Below are 19,593 nucleotides of genomic sequence, written 5' to 3' on the forward strand. Positions count from 1 at the left end.
CTGGCTCGTTGCGAACTAATTTGCCAGAATTGTACGTAATTATGACATAACATTGAAGGTTGTGCAATGTAACAGGAATATTTAGACTGATGGATGCCACTCGTTAGATAAAATACGGAACGGTTCCGTATTTCGCTGAAAGAATAAATGTTTTGTTTTCGAGATGATAGTTTCCGGATTCGACCATATTAATGACCTAAGGCTCGTATTTCTGTGTGTTATTATGTTATAATTAAGTCTATGATTTGATAGAGCAGTCTGAGCGATGGTAGGCACCAGCAGGCTCATAAGCATTCATTCAAACAGCACTTTTGTGCGTTTTGCCAGCAGCTCTGCTGTTTATGACTTCAAGCCTATCAACTCCCGAGATTAGGCTGGTGTAACGATGTGATGTGATGGCTAGCTAGTTAGCGGGGTGCGCGCTAATAGCGCTTCAAACGTCACTTGCTCTGAGACTTAGGAGTAGATGTTCCCCTTGCTCTGCATGGGTAACGCTGCTTCGAGGGTGGCTGTTGTCGATGTGTTCCTGGTTCGAGCCCAGTAAGGGGCGAGGAGAGGGCCGGAAGCTATACTGTTACACTGGCAATACTGAAGTTCCTATAAGAACATCCAATAGTCAAAGGTATATGAAATACAAATGGTATAGAGGGAAATAGTCCTATAATTCCTATAATAACTACAACCTAAAACGTCTTACCTGGGAATATTGAAGACTCATGTTAAAAGGAACCACCAGCTTTCATATGTTCTCATGTTCTGTACAAGGAACTTAAACGTTAGCTTTCTTACATGGCACATATTACACTTTTACTTTCTTCTCCAACACTTTGTTTTTGCATTATTTAAACCAAATTGAACATGTTTCATTATTTATTTGAGGCTAAATTGATTTGATTGATGTATTATATGAAGTTAAAATAAGTGTTCATTCAGTATTGTTGTAATTGTCATTATTACAAATACATTTTAAAAATCGGCCGATTAATCGGCATCAGCTTTTTTTTTGTCCTCAAATAATCGGTATCGGCGTTGAAAAATCATAATCGGTCGACCTCTAGTGTGTACAGTATGTAGGGCCAGGTATCAAATACATTCTTCGTCTCAAGGACATTCTGACTGCCTGCAGAAAGAAATAAAAGGCCATTCAGTATTTATTTATCTGTGTGTCTAACAGACATGGTCAATGTCTTAGCCTTGACAGGTGGCAGGCAGGCAGGCAGGCAAAGCAGGTGGTTGTCATGGATACTTTGAGCATTTTGGAGGCATCTGTGCGGCCGGTTTCCGGCGTTCCCGCTGAAAGGTGGACGAGGCTGAGGAAGAACCCTGGGTCATGTTCATTAGACACCAAACCCAATAGAAACTAACTGAAACAGGGAGGAACTACCTGGATTTGTCCAATCAGAAACCCTTGTCATTCTTTATGACCCCTGTAGTCTATTATCCCTGTTTAAAATGACCAGACATTCTAGTTTGGGATTCAAAGTGTTCTTCTCATCAAGCTATTGGGTTTGACAGTTACTTTCAATATTTAAATGATGCATTTTAATTCTAATTTCTGTGTTTGTTTTCAGGTGAAATTTCAGATAAATTCAGCATTTTCCAGATCACATCTATTTACCTCCCCGTTCCTGGGCTTGTTAGTCTTCTAGTGAGCCCCACCGGGGTCAACCACAGCCCATGATCTTTGACCTATGAACCTTCAGCTTATGATCTCCTGGGTGTTGAGGGAGGAGAGGGGTCACCAGCAGGTTCACACCCCCATAGAGAGGCCGTGGGTACAGGAACCACCTTTCTTATCGCCTGTGTTTTAACAGGAAGTTGATCCATTGGGTTTGAGAGACTCAGACATGGGTCGTTGATTGTTGAGGAAAGTGTCTTGTTGTCTAAACATGTATGAAATTATTTGTTGTGTTGTGAATGGTGTCACCTTTGGTTAGTGCTGTATAGGAATGGCTCTCTCCTTTACTTTCAATGGCCCTGACACACACACACACACACACACACACACACACACACACACACACACACACACACACACACACACACACACACACACACACACACAGAGCACCCCAATCATTCAGGACAGCTTGCTCCTCCCTCAGTCCTTGGCCCGGGGGAAGCTAAAAATGACCGTACAGGCAGTGACAGGGCTTTGAGATATGCCACGCTACTGCTGTCCTGGCACTGCTGTCCTGGTACTGCTGTCCTGGCACTGCTGTCCTGACACTGCTGTCCTGTCACTGCTGTCCTGACGCTGCTGTCCTGGTACTGCTGGCCTGGCACTGCTGTCCTGGTACTGCTGTCCTGGCACTGCTGTCCTGGTACTGCTGTCCTGGTACTGCTGTCCTGGTACTGCTGTCCTGCTACTGCTGTCCTGGCACTGCTGTCCTGGCACTGCTGTCCTGGTACTGCTGTCCTGGTACTGCTGTCCTGCTACTGCTGTCCTGGCACTGCTGTCCTGACACTGCTGTCCTGGCACTGCTGTCCTGCTACTGCTGTCCTGGCACTGCTGTCCTGCTACTGCTGTCCTGCTACTGCTGTCCTGTCACTGCTGTCCTGACGCTGCTGTCCTGGTACTGCTGTCCTGCTACTGCTGTCCTGGTACTGCTGTCCTGCTACTGCTGTCCTGCTACTGCTGTCCTGCTACTGCTGTCCTGGTACTGCTGTCCTGCTACTGCTGTCCTGGTACTGCTGTCCTGCTACTGCTGTCCTGCTACTGCTGTCCTGCTACTGCTGTCCTGGTACTGCTGTCCTGCTACTGCTGTCCTGACACTGCTGTCCTGGCACTGCTGTCCTGGTACTGCTGGCCTGGCACTGCTGTCCTGGTACTGCTGTCCTGGCACTGCTGTCCTGGTACTGCTGTCCTGGTACTGCTGGCCTGGCACTGCTGTCCTGCTACTGCTGTCCTGGTACTGCTGTCCTGGTACTGCTGTCCTGCTACTGCTGTCCTGGCACTGCTGTCCTGACACTGCTGTCCTGGCACTGCTGTCCTGCTACTGCTGTCCTGACACTGCTGTCCTGGTACTGCTGTCCTGGCACTGCTGTCCTGGTACTGCTGTCCTGGTACTGCTGTCCTGGTACTGCTGTCCTGGTACTGCTGTCCTGCTACTGCTGTCCTGACACTGCTGTCCTGGCACTGCTGTCCTGCTACTGCTGTCCTGGCACTGCTCTCCTGACACTGCTGTCCTGGTACTGCTGTCCTGACACTGCTGTCCTGGCACTGCTGTCCTGACACTGCTGTCCTGACACTGCTGTCCTGACACTGCTGTCCTGACACTGCTGTCCTGGCACTGCTGTCCTGACACTGCTGTCCTGGCACTGCTGTCCTGGCACTGCTGTCCTGACACTGCTGTCCTGGCACTGCTGTCCTGGCACTGCTGTCCTGACACTGCTGTCCTGACACTGCTGTCCTGACACTGCTGTCCTGGCACTGCTGTCCTGACACTGCTGTCCTGGCACTGCTGTCCTGACACTGCTGTCCTGACACTGCTGTCCTGACACTGCTGTCCTGGTACTGCTGTCCTGACACTGCTGTCCTGACACTTCTGTCCTGGGCTTGTATTTCACTTCGACTGAGCTGGTACACACATACCAGAGGATATGATCCCCCAGAGTGCAGTATAGAGCATGTCCATTGTGAACTGGAGGAGCCACAGACCAATACAGAACCTTCATCCTGTTTGTTGCCCTTTGGGGTGTTGGTGGTGGATGTGATGTCAGACATGAGGCGGAGCTGTAAGTCCTGAACTAGGGCATCATGTCCTGGCAGGTGGAGTTATCTGTGTGAAGGGGGTAGGGTTGTTCTGGCTTGTTGCAGTGTTTCCTGGTGTTGTTGTAGTGTGTCCTTTACAACCCACTTGTAAATGAATCTGGGGAAATGCTGTCTTATTGCTTCACTGTGATGTGCTGTGGACTTGACTGTTCTTGGAGTGTTTGTAAACATGGGCAGTAGGCTTCCGGCAGGCTGCCCTGTACTGCTGGGAAATGTCACGTCTTTCTCTTGGACTGTTCTCCCCCTGACTACCTTCTAATGTAGGCTAAGGCTCGGGTGTGCAGGAAGCCTTATCTTCTCCTTAGCTTTCAGTGTTTTTGTCGGTTATCGATTTGTCTTACTTCCAAAACAGACCTCTCACCCTCTCCTCTAGTTAGTTCCTTCTCTCTCTGTCTCTCTTTCTCCTCATTCTTTCTCTCTAGGCTCCCAGACCCTACTCAGAGCCTTCAATCTCTTTTTGCTAGGTTTGTCTCATTCCCCTGCCTCAGGGAACAGGTAGGCTACAGTGAGAACGATAGGGCCCAGGAAGGTGTGTTCTGTGAGTATTTTGGGATAACCCAAACCTAACCTCTCTCTCTGTGTCCCCACAGTGCCAGATGACCTCACCCCTGAGGAGCAGCATGAGCTGGAAAACATCCGCAGACGCAAGCAAGAGCTTCTGGAAGACATTCAGGTACAGTGTGTGTGGGGAGGGGGAGAGGTGTGTGTGGAGGGGGAGAGGTGTGTGTGTGGAGGGGGAGAGGTGTGTGGGGAGGGGGAGAGGTGTGTGTGGAGGGGGAGAGGTGTGTGTGTGGAGGGGGAGAGGTGTGTGTGTGGAGGAGGAGAGGTGTGTGGGGAGGGGGAGAGGTGTGTGGAGGAGGAGAGGTGTGTGTGTGGAGGGGGAGAGGTGTGTGTGGAGGGGGAGAGGTGTGTGGGGAGGGGGAGAGGTGTGTGTGTGGGGAGGAGAGGTGTGTGTGGAGGAGGAGAGGTGTGTGTGTGGGGAGGAGAGGTGTGTGTGGAGGGGGAGAGGTGTGTGTGGAGGAGGAGATGTGTGTGGAGGAGGAGATGTGTGTGGAGGAGGAGAGGTGTGTGTGGAGGAGGAGAGGTGTGTGTGTGGAGGAGGAGAGGTGTGTGTGTGGAGGAGGAGAGGTGTGTGTGTGGAGGAGGAGAGGTGTGTGTGTGTGTGGAGGAGGAGAGGTGTGTGTGTGTGGAGGAGGAGAGGTGTGTGTGTGGAGGAGGAGAGGTGTGTGTGTGGAGAGGTGTGTGTGGAGGAGGAGAGGTGTGTGGGGAGGAGGAGAGGTGTGTGTGTGGAGGAGGAGAGGTGTGTGGGGAGGAGGAGAGGTGTGTGTGGAGGGGGAGAGGTGTGTGTGGAGGGGGAGAGGTGTGTGTGGAGGAGGAGAGGTGTGTGTGGAGGAGGAGAGATGTGTGGGGAGGAGGAGAGGTGTGTGTGGAGGAGGAGAGGTGTGTGTGTGGAGGAGGAGAGGTGTGTGGGGAGGAGGAGAGGTGTGTGTGGAGGGGGAGAGGTGTGTGTGGAGGAGGAGAGGTGTGTGTGGAGGAGGAGAGGTGTGTGTGTGGAGGGGGAGAGGTGTGTGTGGAGGAGGAGAGGTGTGTGTGGAGGAGGAGAGGTGTGTGTGGAGGGGGAGAGGTGTGTGTGGAGGGGGAGAGGTGTGTGTGGAGGGGGAGAGGTGTGTGTGTGGAGGGGGAGAGGTGTGTGTGTGGAGGGGGAGAGGTGTGTGTGTGTGGAGGGGGAGAGGTGTGTGTGTGTGGAGGGGGAGAGGTGTGTGTGTGGAGGGGGAGAGGTGTGTGTGTGGAGGGGGAGAGGTGTGTGTGTGTGGAGGAGGAGAGGTGTGTGTGTGGAGGAGGAGAGAGGTGTGTTAAGATGTATTGGGGGTTACATCAGTATCAGCATCTCCCAGTATTAAAATGTGTTCCAGACACACACTGATCCTTATTTGTTTAAAGTACAGTAGAAGTCTGTTGGTAGGATTTGTCTCTCCTTTCCAAACCTGTTAAATCATCACCCCCCAGTGCTCCAGCCGTGTCACGTGAAACATACCACTTTCTCTAGTCAGATAGGCATGGTTCTTCTACATCCGAATATTTCTATTTGAGCCTTCCACAACGTTGTGCCCTGCTGAACGCAGCCCTGCTTTAGAGGGGGGTAGGTCTTGGGGGTGTAGGGGGGAGGTCTTGGGGGTGTAGGGGGAGGTCTTGGGGGTGTAGGGGGAGGTCTGGGGGTGTAGGGGGGAGGTCTTGGGGGTGTATGGGAGGTCTTGGGGGTGTAGAGGGGAGTTCTTGGGGGTGTAGAGGGGAGGTCTTGGGGGTGTAGAGGGGAGGTCTTGGGGGTGTAGAGGGGAGCTCTGGGGGTGTAGAGGGGAGATCTTGTGGGTGTAGAGGGGAGGTCTGGGGGTGTATAGGGGAGGTCTGGGGGTGTAGAGGGGAGGTATTGGGGGTGTAGAGGGGAGGTCTTGGGGGTGTAGAGGGGAGCTCTGGGGGTGTAGAGGGGAGGTCTGGGGGTGTATAGGGGAGGTCTGGGGGTGTAGAGGGGAGGTCTTGGGGGTGTAGAGGGGAGGTCTTGGGGGTGTAGAGGGGAGGTCTTGGGGGTGTAGAGGGGAGCTCTGGGGGTGTAGAGGGGAGATCTTGTGGGTGTAGAGGGGAGGTCTGGGGGTGTAGAGGGGAGGTCTTGGGGGTGTAGAGGGGAGGTCTTGGGGGTGTAGAGGGGAGGTCTTGTGGGTGTAGAGGGGAGGTCTGGGGGTGTAAGGGGAGGATTTGGGGGTGTAGAGGGGAGGTCTTGGGGATGTAGAGGGGAGGTCTTGGGGATGTAGAGGGGAGGTCTGGGGGTGTAGAGGAGAGGTCTTGGGGGTGTAGAGGGGAGGTCTTGGGGGTGTAGAGGGGAGGTCTTGGGGGTGTAGAGGGGAGGTCTTGGGGGTGTAGAGGGGAGGTCTTGGGGGTGTAGAGGGGAGGTCTTGGTGGTGTAGAGTCAGGCTTCTCAACCCTTTTTCTGTTGACCCAGCAGGCTCTCTGCAGGCTCTGTCTGTCCTCTCCTCTGCTTTTGGATGCCAGTTAGCTCCACCCCTGCCTTAATCCTCCAGATGCCCCTCACTGCAAAGAAACTGCATATATCCTCCAGATGCCCCTCACTGCAAAGAGACTGAATATATCCTCCAGATGCCCCTCACTGCAAAGAAACTGCATATATCCTCCAGATGCCCCTCACTGCAAAGAGACTGAATATATCCTCCAGATGCCCCTCACTGCAAAGAGACTGAATATATCCTCCAGATGCCCCTCACTGCAAAGAGACTGCATATATCCTCCAGATGCCCCTCACTGCAAAGAGACTGCATATATCCTCCAGATGCCCCTCACTGCAAAGAGACTGAATATATCCTCCAGATGCCCCTCACTGCAAAGAGACTGCATATATCCTCCAGATGCCCCTCACTGCAAAGAGACTGCATATATCCTCCAGATGCCCCTCACTGCAAAGAGACTGCATATATCCTCCAGATGCCCCTCACTGCAAAGAGACTGCCTATATCCTCCAGATGCCCCTCACTGCAAAGAGACTGCATATATCCTCCAGATGCCCCTCACTGCAAAGAGACTACATATATCCTCCAGATGCCCCTCACTGCAAAGAGACTGCATATATCCTCCAGATGCCCCTCACTGCAAAGAGACTGCATATATCCTCCAGATGCCCCTCACTGCAAAGAGACTGCATATATCCTCCAGATGCCCCTCACTGCAAAGAGACTGCATATATCCTCCAGATGCCCCTCACTGCAAAGAGACTGCATATATCCTCCAGATGCCCCTCACTGCAAAGAGACTGCATATATCCTCCAGATGCCCCTCACTGCAAAGAGACTGCATATATCGTCCAGATGCCCCTCACTGCAAAGAGACTGCATATATCCTCCAGATGCCCCTCACTGCAAAGAGACTGCATAAATCCTCCAGATTCCCCTCACTGCAAAGAGACTGACTATATCCTCCAGATGCCCCTCACTGCAAAGAGACTGAATATATCCTCCAGATATTATGGCCCATGAAGAATGTGGCCTTTCCCCCCACAAAGTGCAGGACACCCTTCAGTAACCTGACTATGTTGAGATGAAGCCTAGCTAGTTGTATGTGGACTAGTTAGTGGTTGACTGGGAGTGTGAGCAGTAGGGCGACTAACAGTAGATAAATAGGGTCAAGGGACCTGGGTCAAATAGGATTTGTTTTTCTGTCAAATACTAGGAGTGTTTGATTGAGCAAGGAATTTGAAAGACAAATACTATTTGAACCCAGGTCTTGGAAGAGCATTAAGAGCTGTAAAATGACTAGATCATTTCATTTGGTGTCACTCCTCACACACCCAGCCAGAATGGGGTTAGCTAAGTTCCCATGAGACATGCAGAGTCCTTCATCCACCCTTCATCTACTGTGTCAGTCAGTGAAGCTCATATCAAGGCAGGGAGGTTAATTAATACATGCATTTCTTACACTACAAGTTAACGTTGCCTCTCCATGGTATCTTATCTTTCATTTCATTTACCTTTATTTATCCAGGCTAGTCTTACCAAGAGCGCAAAGCACTGGTGACCTCTGTGGTGTGTCTGGTGACCCTGGTCATTCTCAGTAACATGGTCCATGTGACACTCTAGCATCCCCTGGTCTGGCTGGCTGTGATGACAACGCAGGAGGACGAGAGATCTCACACCCTCTCTTTATTAGCTGTGTCCCCCATGCCATCATGATGTAGTTCCCCCCTCCAGTCTCCACCCTGTTTCGCCCTCGTATGGGACTGGTGACTGCCAGTCTGGCCCGTCACCCTCCCACCCTCCCTCTCTGGAACTGGGCTCTCACAGAGCTGTCAGAAAAGACAGAATCGGCAATATCTCCATTAATCTCCCAAACATAACCCCCAAATAATCAAATGTCCTGCTCTGTACTCCCTGTGTATGGAGGTCATTCACCAATGTTCCTCCCTTTTAATGTGGTTTGTAAAGAAGAAAGTGTTTGGGAGAAAGAGAGACCTGCTGCAGGGCACGTACACATCCGGTTGATATTAGATTGGAGTGGTTAGTGTCAGTATTGGTTAGGGGTTTATGGGGAGACTGCATGGTGGCAGCAGTGGGCACAGACTGGGCACTGACGGGTCTGGAGGAGAAATAGAATGTTCTGGAACCTCACAATCTGTCCTGGGACAGCAGACTGAGCGTAATGCTCTGTGTGTTTGGTCCTAACCCCCTCCTCTCTCTAACTTCCAGCGTCTGAAGAATGAGATAGCAGAAGTGACCAGTGAGATCGAGAACCTGGGTTCCACAGAGGAGAGGTGAGTGTGTAACAGTATGGAATCAGGTTTCCTTAGGGTTCCTTAAGGTTCTTCAGGGTTCCTTGTGGTTCTTCAGGATTCCTTGTGTTTTTTAGGGTTCTTCCGGGTTCCTTAGGGTTCTTCAGAGTTCCTTAGGTTTTTTTAAGGTTCTTCAGGGTTCCGTACCATCTCCTATCTCCGACAGTCCAAATTGCTTCTTTGTTTGTATTCCATTAACCTAGCAAATGACTGTTGTTAAATATTTATACCTTACTGTCCAGATGGTACCAACCCTCTTCCCCTCCCCAAAACACCACGCACACACATGCACGCACAGGCATGTGCTCACACACACACGCTTGCTCACACACACAATCACACCGCCACATACACACACATACACTGACTAGTGCTTTTAAATGTTTGATCAACCACGCCCACCGTGATGGGGGGGGGGGGGGGGGCTATTCAATAATGCAGAGGTGTTTGGGTAGAGCAGACAATGGAGGGTCCCTAGGGAGGGAAGAAGTGAAGGGTACTTTGGCGTGTGGGCCGTGGGGTACTCAAGTTGAGGGGGATCCCACCCCATCCCACCACTCACTTCTTTTTCAGACATACACTTTTGTTTGCTCTGGCCATTTACTAAGTTGTATAAAGAGCATCTGAGTCTTTACCAGAGTCATCTGAGTCTTTACCTGAGTCATCTGAGTCTTTGCCAGAGTCATCTGAGCCTTTACCAGAGTCATCTGAGCCTTTACCAGAGTCATCTGAGTCTTTACCAGAGTCATCTGAGTCTTTACCAGAGTCATCTGAGTCTTTACCAGAGTCATCTGAGTCTTTACCAGAGTCATCTGAGCCTTTACCAGAGTCATCTGAGTCTTTACCAGAGTCATCTGAGTCTTTACCAGAGTCATCTGAGTCTTTACCAGAGTCATCTGAGTCTTTACCAGAGTCATCTGAGCCTTTACCAGAGTCATCTGAGCCTTTACCAGAGTCATCTGAGCCTTTACCAGAGTCATCTGAGCCTTTACCAGAGTCATCTGAGCCTTTACCAGAGTCATCTGAGCCTTTACCAGAGTCATCTGAGTCTTTACCAGAGTCACCTGAGCCTTTACCAGAGTCACCTGAGCCTTTACCAGAGTCATCTGAGTCTTTACCAGAGTCATCTGAGTCTTTACCAGAGTCACCTGAGTCTTTACCAGAGTCATCTGAGTCTTTACCAGAGTCATCTGAGCCTTTACCAGAGTCATCTGAGCCTTTACCAGAGTCATCTGAGCCTTTACCAGAGTCATCTGAGTCTTTACCAGAGTCACCTGAGCCTTTACCAGAGTCACCTGAGTCTTTACCAGAGTCACCTGAGCCTTTACCAGAGTCATCTGAGTCTTTACCAGAGTCACCTGAGTCTTTACCAGAGTCATCTGAGTCTTTACCAGTCCATGTGTCAAAGACCATCAGGAGGGGAAACTGTTGTTTTTGTTTCTGTGAATCACCAACTCCTGTAGCTTTGGAAATGGGCCGCTGTTCAATAGTGGTCATCTGTTATACCTGACGCTGGGGAGAACTGTAGTTCCCAATGACAATAGCCAAAGGAATGCTGGGGGAAATAATTCATCAAAGAGGAAGTCTGGTGACCTTTGGCTAACTGGGTTAAGGTGACGTAAGCATGGTGACAGTGAAGAGTGCTTATTGTTGAGTCACCATTTCATCTTGAATGTTGTCATCAGTGGCCCATTGGAGCAGTTTTAACTGCCAAGGTGATGACAACATGTTCAATTCATGAAAGTATTATTTGAACTAATAAGTGAACGGACACATAATATTGACCCAATGTGAGATGAGTAAATAGATGATGGAGATCAATGTGTGTGATTTGAAATGAAAATATTTACATGGCATCACACAAACACTTATTGGTGGGGCTGTTTCCCAGACCCTGGTGAAGTCTAGCGCTGGACTGAAAAGCATGGAATATCTCATCTGAAAGTGTTTTGTAGTGCAATAATACTTTCATGAATTGAACATGTTGTCATCACCTTGGCAGTTAAAACTGCTCCAATGTCATCTGTATCCAGGAAACCAGCCCTGACAGCATCACAGATGGGGGATACAATAATAATCTCTAATTCATTTCATATTATTCAAATGGCTACCCGGACTATTTGTATTGACCCCCTTTTTACACTACTGCTACTCTCTGTTTATTATCTATGCATAGTCACTTTACCCCTACCTACATGTACATATTACCTGAATTAACTGGACGAACCTGTACCCGCTCATATGGACTCAGTACCTGTACCCCCTCACATTGACTCAGTACCGGTACCCCCTCACATTGACTCAGTACATGTACCCCCTCACATTGACTCAGTACATGTACCCCCTCACATTGACTCAGTACCCCCTCATATTGACTCAGTACCGGTACCCCCTCACATTGACTCAGTACCGGTACCCCCTCACATTGACTCAGTACCTGTACCCCCTCACATTGACTCAGTACCTGTACCCCCTCACATTGACTCAGTACCGGTACCCCCTCACATTGACTCAGATCAGAACCTCTACCCCCTCACATTGACTCAGTACCTGTACCCCCTCACATTGACTCAGTACCTGTACCCCCTCACATTGACTCAGTACCTCTACCACCTCACATTGACTCAGTACCGGTACCCCCTCACATTGACTCAGTACCTCTACCCCCTCACATTGACTCAGTACCTCTACCCCCTCACATTGACTCAGTACCTCTACCCCCTCACATTGACTCAGTACCGGTACACCCTCATATTGACTCAGTGCCGGTACCCCTCACATTGACTCAGTACCGGTACCCCCTCACATTGACTCAGTACCGGTACCCCCTCACATTGACTCAGTACCGGTACCCCCTCACATTGACTCAGTACCTCTAACCCCTCACATTGACTCAGTACATGTTTCCCCTCACATTGACTCAGTACCGGTACCCCCTCACATTGACTCAGTACCGGTACCCCCTCACATTGACTCAGTACCGGTACCCCCCCACATTGACTCAGTACCTGTACCCCCTCACATTGACTCAGTACCGGTACCCCCTCACATTGACTCAGTACCGGTACCCCCTCACATTGACTCAGTACCGGTACCCCCTCATATTGACTCAGTACCGGTACCACCTCACATTGACTCAGTACCGGTACCCCCTGTATATAGCCTCCTTATTGTTATTTATTGTGTTACTTTTTTCTTTTACTTTAGTTTATTTAGCAAATCTTTTCTTACTTTGCGTTGTTGGTTCCGTGTATGTGACAAATACATTTGAATTAGATTCTATTTGATTTAATGTTTCAGGAAAAACATGCAGAGGAACAAACAAGTGGCCATGGGCCGAAAGAAATTCAACATGGACCCTAAAAAGGTGAGTATCAAATAGACCAGGGCTGGTTTCCCAAAAGCATCGCAGCACCAACATCATCTTCATTCTATTCAAACTAAATGCACGAAAGATGATCTTAGTGCTACGATGCGTTTGGGAATCCCAGCCCAGGGTTATTCACATCTGACCCTACGAGGTCCGGATCCTGCTGGTTCTGTTCTACCTGATCATTATTCCACCCACCTGGTGTCCCAGGTCTAAATCAGTCCCTGGTTAGAGGGGAACAAGGAAACAAGGCAATGCAACTGGCTTCCAGGTTCAGAGTTGAATTGGAGGGAAATAGACATTCTGAATGTGTCCTGTGGGTTTGATATAGTTGTGCTGTTCCAGGTTGTGGGTTTTGGAGCAGGTGTGGAGAAGTGTTTGACGTTTCAGGAACCACAATAACAATTGTAGTGACCTTAACCAAACGCCTAGCAACCTCATCAATCAGGAGGTTCCAACCTCTTGACATTATGGTATGGATCGTACCCGTGTTTGAGTCTCGGTCGGGATCACCCCCAATTTAGCTAAAATATGATTTCAATCTTTTGATATGTGCCGCACGGCTACAAACAATACGACCTGGAACGCCCCCGTTGTAACGAGGGTCTGACACGGGATATATGTTGTATTTTCTCAGGGGATTAAGTTCCTGATTGAGAACGACCTGCTTAAGCACACCAGCTCTGACATCGCCCAGTTCCTGTACAAGGGGGAGGGGCTAAACAAGACAGCCATCGGAGACTACCTTGGGGAGAGGTCAGTGGGGGCAAGATGCATGCTACGTCTCTTTATGTGGTTGTGTCAGGAGGAGGGGGTGTGTGTGTGTGTTTGTCATGTTTGTGTTTCTGTGTGTATTGTGTGGTTCAGAAGGACGTCACTTCTTTCCTGTCAAAGATGTCCCATTTCCAGATCACATACTTTCCTCTGTCAGGTTAGGCACATCCCCTTTCCCCCCAACGGCCCTTTCCCCTTTTCCCACAACGGCCCTTTCCCCTTTTCCCACAACGGCCCTTTCCCCTTTTCCCCCAACGGCCCTTTTCCCCACAACGGCCCTTTTCCCCCAACGGCCCTTTCCCCCCAACGGCCCTTTCCCCCCAACGGCCCTTTCCCCCCAACGGCCCTTTCCCCACAACGGCCCTTTCCCCACAACGGCCCTTTCCCCACAACGGCCCTTTTCCCCACAACGGGCCTTTTCCCCCAACGGCCCTTTTCCCTCAACGGCCCTTTCCCCTTTCCCCACAACGGCCCTTTCCCCACAGCGGCCCTTTCCCCCCAACGGCCCTTTCCCCCCAACGGCCCTTTCCCCCCAACGGCCCTTTCCCCCCAACGGCCCTTTCCCCCCAACGGCCCTTTCCCCACAACGGCCCTTTTCCCCACAACGGCCCTTTTCCCCCAACGGCCCTTTCCCCCCACCGGCCCTTTCCCCTTTCCCCCCAACGGCCCTTTCCCCTTTCCCCCCAACGGCCCTTTCCCCCCAACGGCCCTTTCCCCCCAACGGCCCTTTCCCCCCAACGGCCCTTTTCCCTCAACGGCCCTTTTCCCTTTCCCCCCAACGGCCCTTTCCCCTTTCCCCCCAACGGCCCTTTCCCCCCAACGGCCCTTTTCCCTTTTCCCCCAACGGCCCTTTCCCCCCAACGGCCCTTTCCCCCCAACGGCCCTTTCCCCCCAACGGGCCTTTCCCCTTTCCCCCCAACGGCCCTTTTCCCTCAACGGCCCTTTTCCCTTTCCCCCCAACGGCCCTTTTCCCCCAACGGCCCTTTCCCCCCAACGGCCCTTTTCCCTCAATGGCCCTTTTCCCTTTTCCCTCAATGGCCCTTTTCCCCCAACGGCCCTTTCCCCCCAACGGCCCTTTCCCCTTTTCTCCCAACGGCCCTTTCCCCCCAACGGCCCTTTCCCCTTTTCTCCCAACGGCCCTTTCCCCCCAACGGCCCTTTCCCCCCAACGGCCCTTTCCCCCCAACGGCCCTTTCCCCCCAACGGCCCTTTCCCCCCAACGGCCCTTTCCCCCCAATGGCCCTTTTCCCCCAACGGCCCTTTCCCCCCAACGGCCCTTTCCCCCCAACGGCCCTTTCCCCCCAACGGCCCTTTTCCCTTTCCCCCCAACGGCCCTTTCCCCCCAACGGCCCTTTCCCCCCTTTCCCCTCCCCCCAACGCCCTTTATTAGATCCACATCTAGATCCTCAGACCTCAAAACAGAGACGTTGATTCCTTCACAGTCTGTCTGACTTTGATTTCCACTTCATCCATTCTAAATAATGTTAAGTACCTAAAAATCCTGGAATGTTGACTGAAGCTGAAAAAAACTGTAAAAGTTGAGTCTCTCCTGAAGAAATACCATCTTTTATATTAATTCAAAGCCATATAACAGGCAACACCCAATGTATGTGCGTTGTGTGTGTTATTACCTGGGTGCATTGCCTAACTTATAGTGCTACAGCCTGGGTGTGGTCGGCTAGTCGACAAGCCAGACCAGGAAATGGAGAGCCGAGTTGTGTTTATTAGGTCATGAACACCACCCAGATATCGTCATGGATGCTCTGCTCTGTCCAATTGGTATAAAGAGATTTATGATTCCAGTGGGGGAGGGGCTGACTGTGTGTGTGCTCTCCCTGATTGGTCAGGAATCCCCCAGGGCAGAGCTGGTTTTGACCCTGTCAGGGATAGGTCCTGGGAGGCCTCCTGTCTATCTCAGGGGGAGTATCACTAACTCCAAAGGCCACAGATGTCAAGAAGAGTGATGTCATGCTAGAGGTGTCACCGTGTGTGTGTGTGTCCCTCCCCCAGTTTTTATTGATTGTGTGAGGATATACATACGTGTGTGTGTACGAGCATTTGTGTGTCTGGCCCTGTGTCTAAATGTCTGTGTGTTTGTCATTTTTTGTGTCTGTGTCTCTACACTCAAATAATTGAACAATGATTTCAGAAAATCGTTACTAAACAAATTCTATTATTTTCCCTACAGAGATGAGTTCAACCTCCAGGTCCTCCATGACTTTGTGGAGCTCCATGAATTCACCGACTTGAACCTGGTCCAGGCCCTGAGGTAAGAGCCTCCCAGTGGGGCTTTATAACCATCCAGGCCCTGAGGTAAGAGCCTCCCAGTGGGGCTTTATAACCATCCAGGCCCTGAGGTAAGAGCCTCCCAGTGGGGCTTTATAACCATCCAGGCCCTGAGGTAAGAGCCTCCCAGTGGGGCTTTATAACCATCCAGGCCCTGAGGTTAGAGCCTCCCAGTGGGGCTTTATAATCATCCAGGCCCTGAGGTAAGAGCCTCCCAGTGGGGCTTTATAACCATCCAGGCCCTGAGGTAAGAGCCTCCCAGTGGGGCTTTATAACCATCCAGGCCCTGAGGTAAGAGCCTCCCAGTGGGGCTTTATAACCATCCAGGCCCTGAGGTTAGAGCCTCCCAGTGGGGCTTTATAACCATCCAGGCCCTGAGGTAAGAGCCTCCCAGTGGGGCTTTATAACCATCCAGGCCCTGAGGTAAGAGCCTCCCAGTGGGGCTTTATAACCATCCAGGCCCTGAGGTAAGAGCCTCCCAGTGGGGCTTTATAACCATCCAGGCCCTGAGGTAAGAGCCTCCCAGTGGGGCTTTATAACCATCCAGGCCCTGAGGTAAGAGCCTCCCAGTGGGGCTTTATAACCATCCAGGCCCTGAGGTTAGAGCCTCCCAGTGGGGCTTTATAATCATCCAGGCCCTGAGGTTAGAGCCTCCCAGTGGGGCTTTATAATCATCCAGGCCCTGAGGTTAGAGCCTCCCCGTGGGGCTTTATAACCATCCAGGCCCTGAGGTAAGAGCCTCCCAGTGGGGCTTTATAACCATCCAGGCCCTGAGGTTAGAGCCTCCCAGTGGGGCTTTATAACCATCCAGGCCCTGAGGTAAGAGCCTCCCAGTGGGGCTTTATAATCATCCAGGCCCTGAGGTAAGAGCCTCCCAGTGGGGCTTTATAACCAACCCCCCCCGCCCTCCCCGTACAAATTGCTTCTACAAATCACACACACACACACACACACACTCAAAACGTCTCTGACTCTCCAGAGAGACAAAGCACAGACTTCTATCAAAACCTCTTCCTTATATAGAATTGTCCTATAGTTACCTAACATTGTCATTATCCTCCTGATATAGCAGTGTCATATAGTTACCTAACGTTGCTATTAATCATTAGATATTTGGGTTATTGTGTCACTGCCAAACCTTTAATCAGTTTATATCTCTCTCTTCCATTAAATCATCTCACACAGGCACAGCTCCTATAGGGACAGCTCCTCACACAGGCACAGCTCCTCACACAGGCACAGCTCCTATAGGCACAGCTCCTATAGGCACAGCTCCTATAGGCACAGCTCCTATAGGGACCATATGTTTTTTTTATGAATGACAATATTCACAATACAACAGCACACACTTGTGAGGTCTTGAGATAGACTAGCATCCTGTCTAGGAGGTGTACCTCTACATCAAACAGCCTTACTACTGAAACAGGATATAGACTAGCATCCTGTCTAGGAGGTGTACCTCTACATCAAACAGCCTTACTACTGAAACAGGATATAGACTAGCATCCTGTCTAGGAGGTGTACCTCTACATCAAACAGCCTTACTACTGAAACAGGATATAGACTAGCATCCTGTCTAGGAGGTATACCTCTACATCAAACAGCCTTACTACTGAAACAGGATATAGACTAGCATCCTGTCTAGGAGGTGTACCTCTACATCAAACAGCCTTACTACTGAAACAGGATATAGACTAGCATCCTGTCTAGGAGGTGTACCTCTACATCAAACAGCCTTACTACTGAAACAGGATATAGACTAGCATCCTGTCTAGGAGGTGTACCTCTACATCAAACAGCCTTACTACTGAAACAGGATATAGACTAGCATCCTGTCTAGGAGGTGTACCTCTACATCAAACAGCCTTACTACTGAAACAGGATATAGACTAGCATCCTGTCTAGGAGGTGTACCTCTACATCAAACAGCCTTACTACTGAAACAGGATATAGACTAGCATCCTGTCTAGGAGGTGTACCTCTACATCAAACAGCCTTACTACTGAAACAGGATATAGACTAGCATCCTGTCTAGGAGGTGTACCTCTACATCAAACAGCCTTACTACTGAAACAGGATATAGACTAGCATCCTGTCTAGGAGGTGTACCTCTACATCAAACAGCCTTACTACTGAAACAGGATATAGACTAGCATCCTGTCTAGGAGGTGTACCTCTACATCAAACAGCCTTACTACTGAAACAGGATATAGACTAGCATCCTGTCTAGGAGGTGTACCTCTACATCAAACAGCCTTACTACTGAAACAGGATATAGACTAGCATCCTGTCTAGGAGGTATACCTCTACATCAAACAGCCTTACTACTGAAACAGGATATAGACTAGCATCCTGTCTAGGAGGTGTACCTCTACATCAAACAGCCTTACTACTGAAACAGGATATAGACTAGCATCCTGTCTAGGAGGTGTACCTCTACATCAAACAGCCTTACTACTGAAACAGGATATAGACTAGCATCCTGTCTAGGAGGTGTACCTCTACATCAAACAGCACTGGTTGGTCGGGCCAATTGAGGTAGTATGTACGTAAATGTATAGTTGGGGTTGGGAGGGGGGGCACACAATACAAATAGTCTGGGTAGCCATTTGATTACCTGTTCAGGAGTCTTATGGCTTGGGGGTAAAAACTGTTGAGAAGCCTTTTTGTACTAGACTTGGCACTCCGGTACCACTTGCCATGCGGTAGTAGAGAGAACAGTCTGTGACTGGGGTGGCTGGGGTCTTTGACAATTTTTTAGGGCCTTCCTCTGACACCGCCTGGTGTAGAGGTCCTGGATGGCAGGCAGCTTTGCCCCAGTGATGTACTGGGTCGTACGCACTACCCTCTGTAGTGCCTTGCGGTCAGAGGCTGAGCAATTGCCGTACCAGGCAGCGATGCAACCTGAGGCCTGTTGTTGATGTTGCAGCTGTAGAACCTTTTTAGGATCTCAGGACCCATGCTAAATCTTTTCAGTTTCCTGAGGGGGAATAGGCTTTTAGTTGTGCCCTCTTCCCGACTGTCTTGATGTGTTTGGACCATTCTAGTTTGTTGGTGATGTGGACACCAAAGAACTTGAAGCTCTCAACCTGCTCCACTACAGCCCCGTTGATGAGAATGGGGGCGTGCTCGGTCCTCCTTTTCCTGTAGTCCACAATCATCTATCTGTAGTCCACAATCTGTCTATGGGGTGTACCTGTACATCAAGCTGCCTCACTACAGAAACAGGAAGTAGACTAGCATCCTGTCTATGGGGTGTACCTGTACATCAAGCTGCCTCTCTACAGAAACAGGAAGTAGACTAGCGTCCTGTCTATGGGGTGTACCTGTACATCAAGCTGCCTCACTACAGAAACAGGAAGTAGACTAGGATCTTTTCCAGGGAGTGTACCTATACACCTGCTTCAGTCTACAGAAACACGAGATAGACTCCTGCTTCTATGAGCTGTTCCAGTATTAGCCAAGACTTGTGGAAGGCTGCTTACTTCCTGACACACTGATACAAGCCCCGACACACTGTAATACAGCACTTCACAGAATAGTTATTAGATAGTAGTTGAGCTGTTACACCCCACCAATGTTAAAATGAAGACACGTTAAGAAAACACATCTACCAAGACAGAAGAGAACTGCAGGGCTAAATTAGTATGGCTACCACAAGTTAGCATCTGTCCCAAATGTGGCAGCCTAATTCCCTATAGAGTGCACTACTATTGACAGTTTACATGTTGGTCATTTAGCAGAAACTCTTAACCATAGCGACTTCCAGTCAGTGCATTTCACTAAGTTAGATAAAGAGACTTCCAGTCAGTGCATTTCACTAAGTTAGATAAAGAGACTTCCAGTCAGTGCATTTCACTAAGTTAGATTAGAGACTTCCAGTCAGTGCATTTCACTAAGTTAGATAAAGAGACTTCCAGTCAGTGCATTTCACTAAGTTAGATAAAGAGACTTCCAGTCAGTGCATTTCACTAAGTTAGATAAAGAGACTTCCAGTCAGTGCATTTCACTAAGTTAGATAAAGAGACTTCCAGTCAGTGCATTTCACTAAGTTAGATAAAGA

General features: G+C 50.0%; 1 protein-coding gene across 3 annotated transcripts in view; it reads left to right on the plus strand.

Annotated features, from left to right (window-relative positions):
• LOC139365172 (cytohesin-1-like) overlaps positions 1-19,593 on the plus strand; it is a 118,848-nt gene that overhangs the window by 78,671 nt on the left and 20,584 nt on the right. For all 3 annotated transcript variants that reach the window (XM_071102616.1, XM_071102614.1, XM_071102615.1), the window contains exons 2-6: positions 4,366-4,448; positions 9,019-9,083; positions 12,402-12,468; positions 13,109-13,227; positions 15,433-15,513. In XM_071102616.1, coding sequence (XP_070958717.1) covers positions 4,366-4,448; positions 9,019-9,083; positions 12,402-12,468; positions 13,109-13,227; positions 15,433-15,513 — 415 coding nt within the window. The remainder of the gene's footprint in view (positions 1-4,365; positions 4,449-9,018; positions 9,084-12,401; positions 12,469-13,108; positions 13,228-15,432; positions 15,514-19,593) is intronic.

Source organism: Oncorhynchus clarkii, chromosome 13, assembly GCF_045791955.1.
Source record: "Oncorhynchus clarkii lewisi isolate Uvic-CL-2024 chromosome 13, UVic_Ocla_1.0, whole genome shotgun sequence".
In the NCBI taxonomy this organism is placed as follows: Eukaryota; Metazoa; Chordata; class Actinopteri; order Salmoniformes; family Salmonidae; genus Oncorhynchus; species Oncorhynchus clarkii.